Source organism: Balaenoptera borealis, assembly GCF_965194805.1.
Source record: "Balaenoptera borealis genome assembly, chromosome: 2".
Taxonomy (NCBI): Eukaryota; Metazoa; Chordata; class Mammalia; order Artiodactyla; family Balaenopteridae; genus Balaenoptera; species Balaenoptera borealis.
The window spans coordinates 31,781,494-31,801,212 of record NC_138867.1 but is presented as its reverse complement, the minus strand read 5'-3'; the positions used below and the strand labels follow the sequence as shown (position 1 = coordinate 31,801,212).

The window sequence follows — 19,719 nt, the reverse complement described above, 5'->3', positions numbered from 1 at the left end:
TACACTTGACTGGCATGTTCAGCGTGTGGGATTGGGGGTCAGGAGCTTGGAGCCAGGCCCAGGTTCTCTGTGGTTAACTTCCTCTACTTCTTTTTAACTTCCGTGGGCCTCCTTGGTGACAACGATACTTTTTGTGTTGTGCTGTCGTTTTCAAAGTGCTTTCATCTAGTTCAGTGTGTGAAATACTAGGATTGGACTAGGTAGCCTCCAAGGCCCTTTCTGGTATTTTAAAACTGAAGAATTTTTACAAGGCCTCGAGAATATGAGTGGCATCTGAATTAGATTAATTCTTGGACCTCTGAACTAGATTGACACTAATCAAAACTTTTTAAATGTAAGGCAAATCAAGTCTTTAAAAATCGAACTACCTAGTACACCCACTTTGAGTATCTGAAGAGAAATCTGTAATAGGTAAATATTTGCCTATTGCTAAGTATGCTGTTTGGAGTAAGAAAACCTTTGAAGTAAAACTTCTGGACTGTAGGACACAGTTTTGAGATAGTTGTTGTTGCTATCATTTCAATTAAATTTTATTGGATTTGTTTCTTACTGATTTGAGTTTTATCATTTATGTTAAGGCCAGTATTCAGAATGGCATAGTATTAGGTGGAGCCCGGAGCAGAGATCAGGAACAGACCAAATAATACTAGGCTGTGTGAAGTTGTTCTAAAATGGGATTCTGTAATAGGAATGATAAGATGATTAATACTGTTTGCTGTTTTCCTGGGGTAAAAGATACTAAGGTATATGAATCATGTGAATTGGGTATAAAAGAAAGTGGCCAAGTGCTTACTTGAGTCTTCTGGCACCGTGGCTGGCTGTGTCTGTGGTGTCCTGGTAAGTTTTGTATCAGAGGATTCTCTTTTGTTGTGGTGGTGGTGGTAATTGTTTTGTGGCAAAATAGATCTCTATTAGGTTACTTGTTAAAATGCAAATGGAAGAAGAGGGTTGGAGTGCCAGTATAATTTCATACCCTGAAGCCTTGTGGTTCTCTAACTTTGTAGAAACTTAAACAATTAGAGGAAATACTTCTTAGCTGATAAAGCATGTACAGACTGGGTCGAAGTTTGGCTTTCAGTTGCTCTTTCATATTGGTTTTACATTGGTTTATTTTTAATTCTTGCATTTCCCTTCCCCCTAACCGATTAGTGACTTTTCTTGTGAATAGAGGATTTCTAATCAGTGATTTTACATCTACTGGCTCAAGACTTTGCAAGGGCTAATTGAACTATTATTACAGTTTACTTGCATCATAAGCGATGTAGCTGTTGGTGGATGTGGAGCTTATATTAACAGGGTTGATGACACTCACAGACTAGCCCTTTAGGTGAATCAAAGCTGATTGGAAAGGGTTTTGACATCATAAACATGCCTTATTGGCCAAAGAATGTTTCATTTCAAAGTATTTTAATACATACCAAATAAGAAATGAGCAGTTTCCACCCTTCTCTGCCCCCGCTCCAAGTCTTACAACCCCAGAAGCAACCCCCTTTAATGGTTTCCATTTTTAGTTTTTTTAAAAAAATTAGTTTCCTAATGGGATAGAATAATTTCATTTAGTCGTCCCTCTATTATTGGCTTACATTCTTCCTAGTGATTGTCTTCTTAGCAGATTTGGGAGTTGCTGTGCCTTGGATTTTGTTTCCCTTACTCAGTTTCCTGAAAACACTGGTGTAGCTTAGGTTGTAGTTCTTGGGTAGATAATATTTTTGCCACATGTGCAATGAGTGTAGTGTATGCAATATGAGTATTTATCAAATTAAAGAACATGATCTGGAGTACTGCCAGAGAGCCTTCTAACAGAGCCTCACTCCTTTCAAATCTTCCAGACACAGGAACCAGAATGGTCTATCCAAAGTGAACATCTGGCCCCTTTACTCCTCTGCTTAGAACCCCTCAGAAGCTCCGTATAACCTATAGAGTCACCCAGGGAATTCGTTAGAATGCAGGTACCTGAACCTTATTCTCATCCCCCTCAATATAAAGATTCAGTTTGTGGAGAACTCCCAGACTCTGCTTCTCTGAACCATACCCTTCAGGTTGCTGATGCTTTGTCCAGGGCTTTGCATTTTTAACAAGCTCTCCATGTTTGCAAGGGGTCCCCAGATCAGACTTCGAGAAACAGTATTGTAGGTGAACCTTTATTATCCTTAGTGTGCTAAAACAAGGCCTTTCATGAATTTACTCCTGTCCACCTGTTGAGCTTCATTTCTAATCAGTTCTTGTCTAGAACTTCATTTTCCATTGATTTCAAACTGCTTTAATTTCCATTAGATGTTGTGCTTATTTAATTACTTATGGATCAGTAGCACATTAAAATGGTTCAAAATGTGAACGATACGGAAGAGTATGCAATGAAAAGTCTTTTTCTTATTCCTGTCGCCGGGCACTCAGTTTTTGTCCCTGGAAGTAACCAATGTTAATCAATTTCTTGTGTTTCCTTCCAGAAATAATATATACATTCAAATCAACAGGGTGAAATATTCTTTTTCTTTATCCCATCCCTTTTTACTCAATGATAACATATTATTTAAGCTATTCTGCACCTTGTTCTTTTTTTAATAGTATGTATATAGTACTTATTGTATGCAGATGCTTTAGTTTATTAAAATACACTGTGTAATGAATAATATTTGTGTTAATGAATCAAACTCTAAAATACTTAAAAGTGGACTTGCTGAGTCAGGAAGTATGTGGATTTGAAATTTTAATAGGTATTGCCAAATTGCTTCCCTTAGAGGCTGTGCCAGTATATACCTTCACCAGCAATATATGAAGGTGCTTGTTTTTTCATAAACAGTTTAGCATATTTTGGGGTCTTTGCCAACCTGGTAGGTGAAAAATGGTATTTCAGGGTAGTTTGATTTGCATCCATCACTGTCTTTACCTTTGTAGCCCCTTTTGCTCTGAATGCTCCTCCATCCTTTAGCCAATTCCTGTTCTTGCTTTGAGGTGAAGCTTACACATTACTCTCACAGGAAGCCGTCCTTGGTAACCTTGCTGGGCCTCTCTCTGGCCACCAAGCTTATGTTAGGTATTCTTCACTGTATTTTCATAATATATATGTTTTTGAGCTTTCCATTTTAGTATATTATCTGTGGTTATTTTCTTCTCTGGAGTTGAGGACAAGGACTGTATCTTACTCATCATCCTCTCTGCCTTTCCATCCCCACTAGGTAAAGGTGGTGAAATGTTGCTGAATTTAAAAAAAACATTTTTAGTTCTTTTCACCCTGAGGCTGCCAGTCCAGGGCCTTATTTCCGGCTGTCAGGCTTCCAAAAGATGTTAGTTGCTAAAAACTTAAGGTAGAGATTACTGATGTGAGTGCCCTGAAAGAGGTTTCATGGTTAAATATGTTTGATAAACATGAGCCTAAACAAAAGATGATTTTTATTTGACCATGAAATTTTTTTTGGGGGGGGGGTGCCTAAAATGTTTTTAATTCTGTGGAACACAACTTGGAAAATAGAGGCTTAAGTATACTCCCGTAAATATTTGCAGTTAAATAGGAGACTCATAAAGATGTAAAAGGATTAAATATCACAGTAGCTGGAATTCACCGTTAACAGAATCATTGACCAATATGTTTTAGAGCCCTGATTTTCAACCTACACTATGTATCAGGCTTACCTGGGGGAGCCTGTAGCCAGCCATGAAGTTGTAAATAACATAATTTTTTTTACTGTGATCAGTTTTTCTGTATTTTTAATTATATGACTTAAGCTCTAAGTTAAGATATTATGCACATTAATATCTTCTCAGCTAGTAAAGTATAAGTTGACTTTATTTTAATATTGTTTTGTGTCTTTAAAAAGTTACATCAGTAATATATTCTTTAGAATGTATTTTTTAGAAATTTTCTTTTCTTATTCACTATTGGTTTTGAAATTTATCTATGTTGATATATGTTAATTCATTTTAATTGCTGTATAGTATTCCATTGTTTGGATAATTAGGTTGTTTCCAGTTTTTCCACTATTTAAAAAAAATGCTGCAATTAAAAATACAAATAATTTTTCCATAAGCATTGAATAACTCCCTGATTCCCACTGTTCTCATGAGCACTTGGTAGACTTTAACATTTTTGCCAATGTGATGAGAGTGAAATTGTATCTTTTAATTTTAAGATACTTAAAGAATAAGGAAGAATTTATAGGTGAAGGGGAGAGAACAGTACTAGTAAGACAGTGGGAAAGGTCATCTTTTTGCCAGTAAAAAGAACTCAAACATTGGTGACTTTAATTCACAGTCAGAAAAATCTTACATCATGATGTACTCATATTTGAAATAGAAGATAACATGAAGCAGTTTACCCTTGTTACATGTAGTATAGTTTATTTTCTCTTTAATAATAATGCTGGTTGTGATCACTAGGTTGGTATGGTACCCATTCTAAGGGCAATTTGAAAATCATTGCTCAAGAGGAAGTATTATTGAGGCTAAACAGGTAAGTGGGCTTTATAAAGTTGTTAAATGCCATGGTTTTATCTCCTAGTGGTTTTCAGTCTTACCACAACCCTTGCTCAGCCCTACTCTCTTCCCCACAGGAGTGGAGGGATGGGTCAGCTTTTCTGAGACGTCACCATTCTGGGACTAGTATGAAAGCAGGCTTCTGGTGGGAGTGGTTAGATGACGAGGGGAATAGGAAATACTTTTTAAGGAAGAAACTCATTTAGAAATTCCAGAGGCAAGCTATTGCATGAGACCAGATAAGAGTTGATGTTGCCCAGAACTCAAGCAGTGGCAGCATGAATGTAAAGGACAGATTGGAGAAACAGTTTACAGGTATAATTATGGGACTTCACCATTGGCTGGCTGTGGAGATTGAGTGTGAAGGGAGAATTAAAGGTGACACCTGGGGTTTACTTTGTTGACTAGGTAAATGGAAGTATTATTGACTGTTATATGGGATTAAGAAAAGCAAATTAGAAAGGGGAATATATAATCAGATTTAGATGGTTTTGGGGAGAGGTACTTGATCTACCTGTGGGTGAATATAAAGGTAGGCATTTGAAAATTTGAGCCTGTAGCTCAAGAAACAAGCTTGCCCTAACAGTTTAATTTCATAGGTAGTGGTGTATACTTGGTAGATCAAGTCCCTAGAGTGGGGAGATAATGAAAATGAAGTGGGAACGAATAAGCAAGCCAAGGAAGGTAACTTGAGCAATCCCAACATATACGGGAGTAGGTAAACAGAATTAAGGGGAGTGCAGAAGTAGGAATAAAACAGTGGGGAAAGTAAAGGTGGGAGTCTGAGATAAAGAATAAATGGAATAGAAATGATCCAAGATAAATACCAAATATAGCTGAAGAAATATTCAGGGTTCCCTGCACCTGGCCTGATCATACTAGGTAAGTAGTTTACTCTAGCTGTCAATTAGGTACCACTGATCCTTTTAAGGCAATTTTGAATGGTGCTTGGTGTACCATTTAGTTAAGTGTGTTCTTCTAAGAGTGCTTAAATTATGCCTAGTGAGTTTACATACCAAACTGTCATTGTCTCACAAGTTGGTGAGACTGTGTGTTAAATTTATGTGTTAAATTTAAAAAGACATATTTTCTTCCCTTACTGGAGTACAAAATAGTAATGCTCATCTGACTAGTAAAACAAGTTTAAAAAATTTGTATTTGTAATAGATTCAGTTTTGGTCAAGTAAAAATGTCTGTGATACTTTAATAAAAGTGTTTGGACCGTTTAGAAAATAGCATGACTATCACCTCTGACCTTAAGGTGTGGTGAATTTCTGTCCCTTCAGAACCCTCTTTTTTTTCCTTTCATGCTGTGTTGTGTTTTAACCTCTGAGCCGCATGGGGAGAAGTGATCTTGGCTTTTGGAGATATTATAAGAAAATTCTATTGCTAATACTGAGTGTGTCTGTCTGTAGAGCTTTTAGATTCACACTGCTTTTTCCAAGTATCCTAGTGAATAATCATAAAAAAAAGTTTTTTTGTGTGTGTATGTTTTTTTTAATGCCGATAGGAACTAACAAGCTTTTGGGGAAAAAAAGGAAGAAAATATTAAGAACTTTGTTACTAATACCTAAGGTGTAGCATTGCAGAATTGAGATTGTATTCTAAATTTCAGTAATTTCTCTAATCTCTTAATTGTAAGACATTTTACAGAGAATTCACGTGTTCTTGTTTTTGTCTGATTGAAGTATGTTTTTAAATCTTTGAAGTGTTGTTATTTTCTGAGGGGGTAGCTCGAAATTCTTACTAGCCTTTGAATATTAAAAAAAAAACTTAAAAAAAATATGAGCCAGTTGGTGATTTAAGACTTTCTAATTGATGCTTTTTATTAGTGATTTTTAAAAATGCCTTATCTCTTAGCTGCCTAGTTAGCCAGTACATGTTAATGCAGCTTACTAGCCCAACCAGCTAGATTGTTTATGAAAATAATTAATGAAAGAACTTGTATTCTCTAAATAAATGTATCGAGCATGAGTTGTTAAAGAATTAGTTCACAAGAAGAAATGTGAGTGGGAATAAGAATTTATGAAGTGACATTTCTGCTCCGATATTAAGTATTGTAATGCTAAATGAACTTTGTCTTTAGATTTGGAACTTCAGTGTTGCTAGCAAAACATCTTAAAATCGTGGAAAACTTAGTTTTCTATTAGTTCTCTATAATTTTTCCCCCGCAAATTCAGACCTCCTTCACCATGTCAAACTGAAGTTTCATAAAACTCAGCTGCTGAGTAATCGTAATTTTCTGGAGTTTTCTGAGAGCCAGGAAGTAAGCACCAAAGCTCCTGAACCACCAGATTAGAATTAATAGTACCGATATGCAGGATTTATGTTCTTTATTCCTGGGTACATGTTCTATATTGTCCAAGCCAAAAATGGGAACATAAGGTAAAAAACTGGACAGTGAATTGAACTCTGAAGGCCAGTTACCCTTAAGTTTTATTTATAGCAGGTTAGAAGCGGTAAATTTGATGAAAATATTTTAATAGACTTTTCTGCCTTTGAATGAGTTCTCACTGTCTGAGTTTTCAGTGCTGCGTTTAATGCATTTGATTGAGCTCAGCTAATGTTTACCTGAGCACAGTAGTAGCCACTCACATATCTGAATGAATGAATTTAATTTTTTAGATCTTAATTTCTAGCTATTCAGTGTTTACTCGTGAAATGGCTTCATGAGAGGTAATTATTGTAAAAAAATATTATAGTGTGGTAACTAATCTGCTAGAAAATCAGGGGCTTGATGTTGAGCAGGTTAGTTTGAGATGCCTGTTAGATATCCAGAGAAAGATGTCAGAGACGCAGTTGGGTACCTTCACCTGGAGCCCTAAAGATAGGCCAGGATTAGAGATTGCAATTAGGAGTCATCAGCATTAGCATACAAGATCTCTTTTAAAGCCTTGAAACTAGAGGTCCCCAGGGAGAGAGCAGAGAAGAAAATCACTGCGATCCATATTTACTGAAAGGTGGTTAGTGCAGTTTTAGTTAATCTATGGTTGGGTAATGGAAGTAATAATCTGAATATTAACACTATGTTGATCCATATTTAGAAATGATACTCTTAGGATAGTTTTTCAACCCTGATTTTCATTGATTTGTTGATCAAAGTAAATGAACGATATCTAATTATTACCTTGCTTGCTGTTTTCCTTTAGAGAAAATATTCTTAACATTGGTTTGCTCTGTCTAAATATAATGAGGTTTATATCTAGGCATTAAACTGTTGTACAGGCTGTCTCATTTAGTATATATGAGTTAACATCTGTGGATTAATTTTTTTTTTCTGTGTGTGGAATTCAGTTTATTTTTTTTTTCCCTTTAAAAAGTTTTTATTGACGTATAGTTGATTTACAGTGTTGTGTTTCAGGTGTACAGCTAAGTGATTCAGTTTTATATATATATATATACACACACGCACATATATTTATATACATATATATATATATAAATCGTTTTTAGATTCTTTTCCATTATAGGTTATTACAAGATATTTTGAGTATAGTTCCCAGTGCTGTACAGTAGGTCCTTGTTGGTTATCTATTTTAGATATAGTATTGTGTATATTTTAATTCCAACCTCCTAATTTATCCCTCCCCATGCCTTTCCCCTTTGGTAACTATAAGCTTGTCTTCTATGTCTGTGAGTCTATTTCCATTTTGTAAATAAGTTCACTTGTATCATTTTTATTTTAGATTCCACATATAAGTGATATCATATATTTGTCTTTGTCTGACTTAGTTCACTTAGTATGATAATCTCTAGGTCCATCCATGTTGCTGCAAATGGCATTATTTCATTCTTTTTTATGGCTGAGTAATCTTCCACTGTGTATATATACCACATCTTCCTTATCCATTCATCTGTTGATGGACACTTAGGTTGCTTCCATGTCTTGGCTACTGTGGATAATGCTGCTATGAACATTGGGGTGCATTTGTCTTTTCAAATTATAGTTTTCTCTGGATATATGTCCAGGAGTGGGATTGCTGGTTCATATGATAACTCTATTTTTAGTTTTTTAAGGAACCTCCATACCGTTCTCTATAGTGGCTGCACCAATTTATGTTCCCACCAACAGTGTAGGAGGATTCCCTTTTCTTCACACCCTCTCCAGCATTTATTATTTGTAGATGGACTGATTTTCAAATAGCCAAATGTGTCCTCAGCTCCTCTTCTGAAAAACATATGTTTCCCTGTAGATTATAGAGTGAGGACAACACTATTTTAAAAGTCTTAACCCATTATTCATAAACAAGATTGGGAAGGTAGGTATCAAAATATTAACACTAATTATCCCAAGGTAATAAGATTATATGTAGTTTTAACTTTTTATGAATGTATCTTCCATGTTGTATTGTTTTTATAACCTTTTTAAAAAGAAAAATACATATTATTAAAAATACTATCTAAAAATTGGTTTTACTTTATAATTCGGTAAGTAATGATTTAAAACAAAAGAATATATTTAAGATTGTATTTTGGACAGGTACTTGAAAAACAGATTTTGTATCATAAAGAGGCAAGGCGTAAGGGAATTTGGAAAAGGAAAGAAAACATGCTTTTTTTTTCCTTCCAGTTTTATTGAGATGTAATTAATACACAGCACTGAATAAGTTTAAGGTGTACAGCATAATGATTTGACATACATACATCATGAAATGATTATCACAGTAAGTTTAGTGAACATCTGTCATCTCATATAAACATAAAATTAAGGAAATAGAAAATTTTTTTTTCTTGTGATGAGACCTCTTAGGATTTGCTCTCTTAACTTTCATATATAACATAGAGCAGTGCTAATTATAATTACCATGTTGTCCATTACATCTCTAATACTTATTTATCTTAAAACTTTGTACCTTTTGATTGCCTTCATCCAACTCCACGTCCCTCCATCCCCTGCTTCTAGTAACCACAAATCTTACCTCTTTTTCTATGAGTGAGTTTGTTTTTGAAGTATAATTGATCTACAACGCTATGTTAGTTCCTGTTACAGAACATAGTGATTGGTATTTCTGTACATTTCAAAATGGTCACCACATGATCATTTCATACCTGTGACCCATTTATTTTGCAACTGTAAGTTTGTACCTATTAATCTCCCTCACCTATTCTTTCCTTCCCCCACCCCTCTCCCCTCTGGCAATCACCTGTTTGTTCTCTGTATCTATAACTGTTTCTGTTTTGTTATGTTTGTTCTTTTTTTTTTTTTTTGATACCGCATGTAAGTAAAATCATATAGTATTTGTCTTTCTCTGTCTGACTTAATTGAGTTAGCATAATAATACCCTCTAGGTTCATCCATGCTGTCGCAAATGGCAAGATTTCATTCTTTTTTTTTTCAAGGCTGGGTAGTATTCCATTGTGTATATATAGGCAGCATAGATATGGGCCTTATTTTTGTATCCATTCAGCCACTCTGTGTCTTTTGATTGGAGCATTTAGTCCATTTACATTTAAAATAATTATGGATAGGTGTGTACTTACTGCCATTTTGTTAATTTTGGGGGGTTATTTTGTAGTTCTTTTTTATTCCTTCTTTTCCTTTGTGATTTGATGACTGTCTTTAGTATTATCTTTGGATTCCTTTCCTGTTTGTGCATGTGAATCTATTGTTGATTTTTGGTTTGTGTTTACTGTGAGGTTTATATCTTGCAGTCTATATATACGTGTGCCTATTTTAAGTTCAAACTCATTTTTGCTCCTTCCTCTCATGTTTACTGTTGGGCATCATGTTTTACATCTTTTTGCATATCTCTTACCTACTTATCGTGGATATAGATGATTTTACTATTTTTGTCTTTTAACCTTTTTACTAGCTTTGTACGTGGTTGATTTACTACTTTTACTGTATATTTGCTTTTACCAATGAGCTTTTTCCTTTTGTAATTTTCATATTTCTAGTTGTGGCCTTTTTTTCCTCCTCTGCTTTGAGAAGTCCCTTTAACATTTGTTGTAAAACTGTCTTAGAGGTGCTGGATTCTTTTAGCTTTTGCTTGTCTGTAAAACTTTTGATCTCTCCATCAAATCTGAATGAAAGCCCTCCTGTGTAGAGTATTTTTGGTTGTGGGTTTTCCCTTTCTTAACTTTAAATATATCATGCCACTCCCTTCTGGCCCACAGAGTATCTGCTGAAAAGTCAGCTGATAGCCTTATGGGAGTTCCCTTGTTCGTAACTTGTTGTTTTTCCTTTGCTGCTTTTAATATTCTCTCTTTATCTTTAATTTTTGCCATTTTAATTACAGTGTGTCTCGGTGTGGTCCTCTTTGGGTTAATCCTGTTTGGGACTCTCTGTGCTTCCTGGACCTGGATGTCTGTCCTTTCCCATGTTAGGGAAGTTTTCAGCTGTTATGTCTACAAATATGTTCTCTGCCCCTTTCTCTCTCTTTTCCTTCTGGGACCCGTATAATGTGAATGTTAGTATGCTTGATGTTGTCCCAGAGGTCTCTTAAACTATCCTCATTTCTTTTTATTTTTTTTTTTTCCCTTTTTCTGTTCAGCTTCAGTGATTTCCACTACTATATCTTTCATCTTTCTGATCCATTCCTTTATGTCATCTAATATAATGTTGATTCCTTCTAGTGTATTTTTCATTTCAGTTATTGTGTTCTTCTCTGTTCGGTTCATCTTTATATTTTCTAACTCTTTGTTAAAAACTTCTAACTTCTCACCCTTTTCATTTCATCTTCTCCAGAGTTCTTTGAACAACTTTATGATCATTACCTTGATCTCTTTATCAGGTTTAGATTGCCTATCTCCACTTCACTTAGTTCTTCTGGGGTTTTATCTTGTTCATTTATTCGGTACGTATTCCTCTGTTGCTTCGTTGTTCCTAATTTGCTGCTTTTATTTCTATGTATTTGGTAGGTTGGTTATGTTTTTCCAACCTGGGAGAAGCAGCCTTTTTTAGAAGATGTCCTTTGCATGCCAGCAGCACACTCTGCTCTGGTCACCAGACCTGTGTGCTCTAGGGGTGCCTCCTGTGATGGGCTAACTACTGTGGGTGGTCTGGAAGGCGTGGCTGGCCCCAGGTCTGGTTGGTTGTCAGGCCCTGCCTTGCGTGGTGGCTGCCAGCTGCTGTTGGGTGGGGCTGGGTCACGAGGCTGCTGGCTGTGGGGCCCTGGGGCTCCTTGCGTTGGTGGGCAGAGCTGGGTTCTCGAGTAGGTGGTTACGGGGCCAGGGGCCCCGGGTCTAGTCTCGGCCTGCCGATGGGTAGGGCTGGTTCTCGACATGACTGGCTGTGGGGTTGGGGGTGTCTCAAAGCTGGTAGGAGGGGCCGGATCCTGGGGCAGTTGGTTGAGAGGCCCAAGGTGCCCCAGAGCTGGTGTTGGCGCACTGGTGGGTGGGGCTGGGGTCAAGAGGATCCCCAGGCTGGTGCCTTCCCACTGGTGGGTGAGGCCAGGTCCTGGGGTTAGTGCCATCCCACTGGTGGATGCAGGCGGTCCTGGAGTCTCTGGCTGCAGGGCCCTGGAGGTCTTGGAGTCGGTATTTCAGCCCACCGGTGGCCAGGCCCAGGGCCCAGGGGGTCCTGGGACTGGTGCCTACCCACTGGTGGGTGAGGCTGGCCCCCAGACTGTTGCAGCCCCACTGGTGGGCAGAGCCGGGTCCTGGGGTCTCTGGTTGCAGGGCCCCGGGGGTCCCAGGGCTAGTGTGAGCATACTGGTGTGTGGGCTGGGTCTTGGGGTGTCTGTGGCCTCGGGATCTTAAGGCAGCAGACCTGTGGGTTCACATCCTGGCAGTAAAAAGCTAGAAGGAGGATTCCAAAATGGTGCTTGCCGTCACCAGCATCCTCGTGGTAGAACGAGCTTCCCAAAATGACTGTCACCAGTCTGTGTCCCCAGGGTGAGCTCTAGTTGCCTCTTGTCTCTTCAGGAGCCTCTCCAGGATCAGCAGATGGGTCTGACCCAGGCTTTTTTCAAATTACTGCTTCTGCCCTGGGTCCTGGAGCGTGTGAGATTTTGTGTGTGCCCTTTAGGAGTGGAGTCTCTATTCCCCAAAGCCCCGGCTCTCCTGAAAGTAAGCCCTGCTGGCCTTCAAAGCCAAATGTTCTGGGGACTCGTCTTCCCAATGCAGAGCCACTGGGCTGGAGAGCCAGTGTGGGGCTCCAACCCCTTGCTCCTTGGGAGGAACCTCCGCAATTGTAAATTATTTCCCCCCGTTTGTGGGTTGCCCACCCAGGGGTATGGGTATTGACTATACTGCATCTCTGAACCTCTTACCTGTCTCGTTGTGGTTCTCTTTTATATCTTCAGTTGTAGATGATCTTTTCTGCTAGTCTTCTGGTTTTTTTCTTGAATAGTTTCTCTGTAAGTAGTTGTAATTTTGTTGTATGCGGAAAATAACATGCTTTTTAATTCTAGCATTCACTCTAGTGGACATATTTCCTACTTGATGATTAAATGGATGTTTCTAAACTTCTCTCTCAACATTTTACTTTATGGATTATTTAGAAGACATGTACTTTAAAAGAATATTAATGATAAGATAGTGACATTATAAAATATTCTAAATGACTAGGAAAAATAATCCTTGAAGGCTGTATGTCTTTATATCTAAAAGTTATCCATTCTCAAGCAGCTAACAAGCCATTTGTTTGGATTGTGTAAATTCCAAATAGAGTTCATAAATCTGAATACAAGAGAGCTGAAAATCCAAGTAGAACAAAGGTCATCTAACTGCCTTCTAAAATACTAGTTCATCTATGGTCTTCAGTAGCCATGTGCAGTATGTTAAAAATCCATTCAGGAAAAAAAAGCACTCAAGCTATAAAACATGAGAGTTTTGCGATCCCGTTGACCACGTGATTCAGGAAACTTACTGCTGTATTTGATATTAAAACCAAGTTATGATTTTCTGGAACCAGACTTTCTAATTAAGTTTATACGTGTAGGTTTCACAGATAGTCATTAAAATGTATCTTCAAAAAAAAAAACCCATTCTGTTTTATATAGGGCTTTTTAAAGAAATATAATATGTAATATATATTATGTAATAAGGCAAAACTTGTTTTATTTTGATATAGCTTGCATTGAAAGGCTCTAGCTACAGTGGACTGCTTGAACGACATCATATTCACACCAAAAATGTAGAGCACATTCTTGATAGTTTACGGTAAGTCTGTGGGATCAGGTCTTGAGTGGGACTTGCAATTTTTATTTTTACTAGCAGCTAATACTTAGATTTTTAGTAAAGATGGCCATTATAGAATCATTTTAAGAAAATTATATCATGGCTAATGGACCTGATATTATAGTGTTTTTAAGGAAATTTTTATTGTACTCTGAAAATTTCACAGATTTTCAGTTATTATTTGGTCTGCCCAAGAAGTGCCTTTTCTACAAAGAGTTAATTTTGTACACAGCAGGCTTCAACTGTAGTGCAGTGTTTTATTTCTTAAACAGAATAGTGGATTATGTAGGTGTTCATTATAATAGTCTTTGAATGTCTAAAAATTATAAGTACAGAAACTTCAGTTAATTAGGGGCTAAATGAGTCAGCAGATAAGTTTCTGTGTATGCAAGAGAATCAGTGTGAGAACACGCAAATTAGAAAGTATTTTAATCACTTTCAGTGTCTGGCACTCAATATTTGTTGAATTTAAAATAACAGCTATTCACTTTTATAATTTAAAAAATTGTCTCTTGAGGTGTTAGTCTTCTAGGCCGTTTTGTATTAATGAATTTTAGTATCAGAAAGAGTAGAGAAAAGGAAATGCAATTGTAACTAATCAATATTGCTATTCGTCAAGGACTTTAAGAGATGTTTTTAAAGCACATGGCGATTTGGGATAGTTTATTCATATGTTTCCTATAGTTAATAGTTAATTGGTTGTTGTGGTTAAGTGAAAATGAAGCTGACCTTACAAAGCTAAACATAAATTTGTTTATAAAACAAACTTGTTTATTTATTTTAAATCTCTATTGTAATAATTTGCCCTCAAAAAACATACTCCTTTATGTTAGTGGAAATTTTATACACGCTTTACTTTTTTTATCTTAGGAATGAGGGGATTGAGGTTCGTCTCGTAAAGAGGAGAGAATATGATGAAGAAACTGTTCGATGGGCAGATGCTGTCATAGCTGCAGGAGGTAATACTTTTGCAGAGGTAAAGGTGCTGGAATATGGAAATGCTCTTTAATAATCATATTGCCAAATACCCTGTGGTCTAGCTGTGATGAAGCTTTCAGAGTCCTACCATAAGACAAATTTTTGGATTTTTAAGATCAGGTTTTAAAAGATGTGCTTTATACAACATTTTATTTTTCTAGTGAACGATGTTACTGTGAGGTTCTGTGCATGTATTTCTGTGTGTATATTTAAAGTGTGTATTTAACTTTAAGTATGATTCAAAGGATTATTTATAACTATTTTGGTTTAGTTATGGCAGTCTTTAAAAAAAAGTTGAGTTTAAGAATTTAATGAGATTAGATAAATTCCATCCCTCTTTGGCCCCAATATACTTACACTTACACTTGTTTTTTCCTGAGCTTTATTATTATGTTAGTGACTAAACCTTTACATTTTTTTTGGAGAGAAAAATCCAAAGCTGGACACTTTTGTTGGATGTATTCTCATCAAAATAATTTATGAATTGGGACTGATGTTATGCGAGAGGGAAAGAGGATTGGTTAATAGAAGTGGTAGGGTTAGAATAACGGTTCCCAGTTGGAGGCTACTGCTGGCATCCAGTGGGTGGCCAGGGATACTGCTCGCCACCCTACAAAGTTCAGGACAGCCCTCACAGCAAAGAATTATCTGGCCTGAAGTGTCCATCTTGCCACTGTTGAGAAATTCTGGATTAGAGTGGGAGAGATAATACAGAGGGATAGTGGGTAGAAAGGAGTAGACTGTGGCAGCCAACAGGATGGGGTACGGGTGGGATTATTAAAAGAACTAGTGTTCAAAATGTTGTTAAAAACTAGTTTTGTAACAAGTCTGGTTATGTCTTATGTCCTTTAGGTGATGGCACAATGCTTTTGGCAGCAAGTAAAGTCTTGGACAGACTTAAACCAGTTATTGGAGTAAACACTGACCCAGAACGGTAAGGAGAAACTTTTTTGTGCTTTGCTTTGCATAGTACCTATTTATGATAAATCTTAAATTTGGAAGCTCCTTATCCTATTGGTACAGGGTGTTTTCTATGGTGCATGCTGTGTAAGTGGAAACATCACCGTTCCTGGCTATCGTGAATGTTAGAACCATGTTCCAAAATCATTTCAGTGATGAAATTTAGGCATGTAGAATTGATCTCTACCTTTAGTAGATTTCTCTTCTTTGTCGTTATTTTCAAGGACATTGCTCTCTTCTTTAGCTTAGGCATGAGAAATATACGCATTTAGCTGGCGTTGGTGGCAGAAAATTATGATATGGGATGGACAAGTTCTCACATTTGACTTCCCGGGTAGTTTGGGAGTAATATCTGTGGGAGAATAGACTTGAGCCCTTGACCCGGGTGAGTACTCGTGACTTCGGTGTTGCTGGATGGCTGAGTTAATGATGTCCCATCTTCTGCCCTTCCTTCTGGCTCTCATCTACATTCCTGAATATGCCTCCACTGATTTCCTGGGTGACTTCGTTGACTTAATAAATAGACCAAACCCTATTATCACTTTTTTTTCCTTTCCTAAGCTTCACTGACATTTATCCTCATTCTGTTCCAGCCACCCACAGCCATGATCATACTTGGACTTTGTCATCACCTAGAATTTCCCCACCTCTCAAATCACTCTGACCATAGCTGCCTACCTTAATAGCAGTCCTACTTCCTCAATTCTAGTAAATCTGCCCTTTGACTTTCAGTGTGTTGATCCCCTCTATTTTTTTTTCTTAATTCTCCCTTACTTCATTCACTTTCCTGACAAATTTCTTAAATATTTTGTACCATTATGTTTCTGCTCAATCATGGGTGAGTCTTTTCTACTCCTGTCTGTGCTGTCTCCAGAATAACTGATTAACATCTGTCGTTTTAACTTAGATGCTGGTGACTCCAGAATCTGTATATCCAACACTGATCTTGCTTCTACTCTTACACTATAGTCTCTTCTCCCCACTGCAGCCACAGTGATTGTTTTATAAAAGTTTGATACATTATGTGACCTCTGCTCAAAGTCTTACTGTGGTTCCCCATCAAACTCAGAATAAAATCTAATTTTTACTATGACTGGGGTGACCAACTCATCCTCATCCTGGTTTGCTTCGGACTTTCTCAGTTTAACACCGACAGTCCTATGTCCTGGGAAAATTGTAAGTCTCAGGCAAACTGGGACAGTTGGTCCCCTTCACTGTGACATTCAGGACTCTACATTATCTGGCCCCTGACTATTCTGTGTCCTTATGTCCTATCATTTTCCCTTTCTTCATGCTATTCTAGCCATACTGGCCTCCACTTGCATGTATCCGGTGGCATTAAAAATGTAACATGTCTACAGATGAACTTATCTCCTTCCCCCCACCCATACTTGATAAATGGAATCATAATGGGTGCTGAAGCTGTGATGACCCATCCCTCACCGCCTTCCCTCACTCCCTTCGTCGTATTGGTCTGGGGATTTAGTTCTAAGTTTTAGAGATCTTACCTTTGAGTCCATCTCTTGCCCTCCTCACTGTATTTAAGCATAGCTTTATAGTTTGGGGTTTAAATTACTGTAGTAACTTCCAGTCTTGCTCTTTCCAACCCATTCTTTATACTTTGCCTTAATAGTCTTTCCAAAGTACAAATTTGATTGTATCCACTCCTTAATTAAAGTCTTTCAGGGTTTCCTTATGACCTTCAGGTTATATTGCAAATTCCGTAGCATAGTATATATGATCTTTCACCATCTGTTGCCTATCTGCTTTTCTAGTTTCATCTATCCTCATTTACCTGTAGGCACTATACATTCTTCAGCTTAAAAAAAAGACTGATGCCTCTCTAGGAACATTCTAGGATCCTTCCTAAAGTCTGTTCTTTGGGGTTTTTTTAATTGTATTTTTTTCACAGTTTTATTGAGATATAATTGACATAAAGCACTGTATAAGTTTAAGGTGTACAGCATAATGACTTGACTTACATGTGTTGTGAAATGATTACCACAATAAGTTTAGTTAACATCTGTCAACTCATATAGCTGGAAAAAAAAAAAAAAAAAGGAGGGGAAAGTTTTTTTTCCTTATGATGAGAACTCTTAGGATCTACTCTTTTAATAACTTTCAAATGTACCGTACACCAGTGTTAACTATAGCCATCATGTGGTACATTACATCCCCAGTACTTACTTATCTTATAGATGGAAGTTTATACCTTTTGACCACCTTCATTCAGTCCCCTCTCCCCTAACCTCTGAAGGTTGTTCTTAAGTGCAGTGTAATGTATGAGCATCCTAATGTCATGATTGAAGGCTCACATATGGGAGTTTTTGCTCTGGTGAGGAGCTTTGTTGATATCAAGAAAGAGTTTGAAAGAGTAAGTGAAAGAGTTCTCCAGATGTCCATGTGCTTTTCATGCCTTTGTTTGTGCTTTTGCCTAGTGTGCCCTTACGACACTTACTCAATTGTGTAGTTCTTTTTCATTCAAGACTGGTACCTCTCCTGGGCTCTGACTATGATTCCTTGTACAGAGAGCACTTATCTCTTCATATTATTTTCTGCTTGATTGTTTGTCTCTTCCATGAGACTATAAATTCCTTGAGTATAGGACTTAATTTCTCTATTGCTAGCATTTTAATTGCCTTTAGTATTTGTGCACGTGTATTTTAGAACTTTGCAATGACATATCTTTACATCATTAAAGTAAGAGATTCTTTAGTGATCATATTTTATACAGTTTGTTGAAATATATTTTCCTTTAAAAGCTGGCTTAATACTCATTAGCCTGTGGGGATTTTGAAACTGGTAAGCAACAGGTGTTGCTTCTCTAATTTCTGCCTAAAATGATGTGTTCTAGAAGTCCTCTGGTTTTTCTTTTTGCCTTCAGGCAGAAATGAATTAAGCACCTGGCTTGTTCCATAATTCAGGTTGCCTAAATTCTTTTTCTTAAGCACTGAGGTGTCTCACAATCCTTAAATAAGCCCAGAAGTTAATGTTCAACTTAAGTTTCTTCTTTTCTGTAGTAGTTGTCAAATGCAGCATAACAAATCATCCCAAAACTTAGAGGCTTAAAACAATAATAATCATTTATTATCTCTCATGGTTTCTGTGTGTCAGGAATCCAGGAAGAGCTTGGCCGGGTGGTTTTAACTTGGGATCTTTCATGAGGTTATAGTCGTCAGATGTCAGCTGGGGCTGCAGGCATCCGAAGGTTTGACTTGGGTTGGAGGATCTGCTTCTAAGATGGCTCACTTGTGGACTCATCTAAGTTAAATATACAATTTCGGTTTTCTCTTTTGTATTCTGTACTCACTCTACTGACCCCTGTAAATAATTATGACATTTAAATGCTTAATGATCAAAATGGGATGGAGGGCATGTGATAGCCAACCTCCAAGGTAGCCTCTTAGTATTTACACCTTTATGTGGTTCCCTTCCCACTTCTGTATTCAATCAGGGCCGGCCTGTGGGACCAATAGAATATGGAATAACGTGTGTGAATTCCAAGGCTAGGTCATAAATGGTATTGCAACTTCTGTATTGGTCTCTTGGATTGCTCATTCTGGAGTAAGTCGGCCACCGTGATGTGAGGATACCAGAGCCGCCCTGTGGGGAGGCTCACGTGGAGAGACTTGAGGCCTCTTGCCAACAGCTAGCACCAGTGAGTAAGCCACAATGAAAGTGAATCCTCCAGGTCAGGTCTAGATTCTTCTCTCTAGAGTGTTTTAGACCTGCAGTTGACCTCCATAGGTATTCTATCAAATGTTGATTATCTTTTATAATCTTAGCACTGTAGAGAAGTATTGCAGTAAATATAAAAATTTTAAAAATTTAGTCCCCTGCCTAAGTTTCTTAACCACAATGTTGACCCTCTCAGATAAATTGATTAGTCACACCTTTGTAAAAGCCTTTTTCTCTGCTCTTCACATTTATGTTAATTTACAGTTATTATTAAGGGTTTGTTTTGCCAGGCCTACTCTCAACATTTCCTTCAAGATTGAAGCATCATATAAATGATGATGATTGAACTTTCTGGACACCTTTCCTCACATTAGGTGCCATATCCTCTCATCTTCCTGTATCAACCTATAGGCAATCTTAACACTTTGTAATTTGCAATTTTAAAAAAAATTTGTCTTCCACGTAAAGCTGTTAACTCCTTGAAGGAGCTCATCCTTATATATTTTTTGA

The 19,719-nt window shown here is 37.3% G+C and overlaps 2 protein-coding genes across 3 annotated transcripts in view; one reads left to right on the top strand and one right to left on the bottom strand.

Annotated features, from left to right (window-relative positions):
- SKP2 (S-phase kinase associated protein 2) overlaps positions 1 to 19,719 on the bottom strand; it is a 124,514-nt gene that overhangs the window by 41,947 nt on the left and 62,848 nt on the right. The gene's annotated exons all lie outside the window — the stretch shown is intronic.
- Positions 1 to 19,719, top strand: part of NADK2 (NAD kinase 2, mitochondrial) — a 45,353-nt gene that overhangs the window by 1,657 nt on the left and 23,977 nt on the right. For both annotated transcript variants that reach the window (XM_082382363.1, XM_082382364.1), the window contains exons 2-4: positions 13,487 to 13,575; positions 14,464 to 14,552; positions 15,424 to 15,505. In XM_082382363.1, the coding sequence (XP_082238489.1) occupies positions 13,487 to 13,575; positions 14,464 to 14,552; positions 15,424 to 15,505 (260 nt within the window). The remainder of the gene's footprint in view (positions 1 to 13,486; positions 13,576 to 14,463; positions 14,553 to 15,423; positions 15,506 to 19,719) is intronic.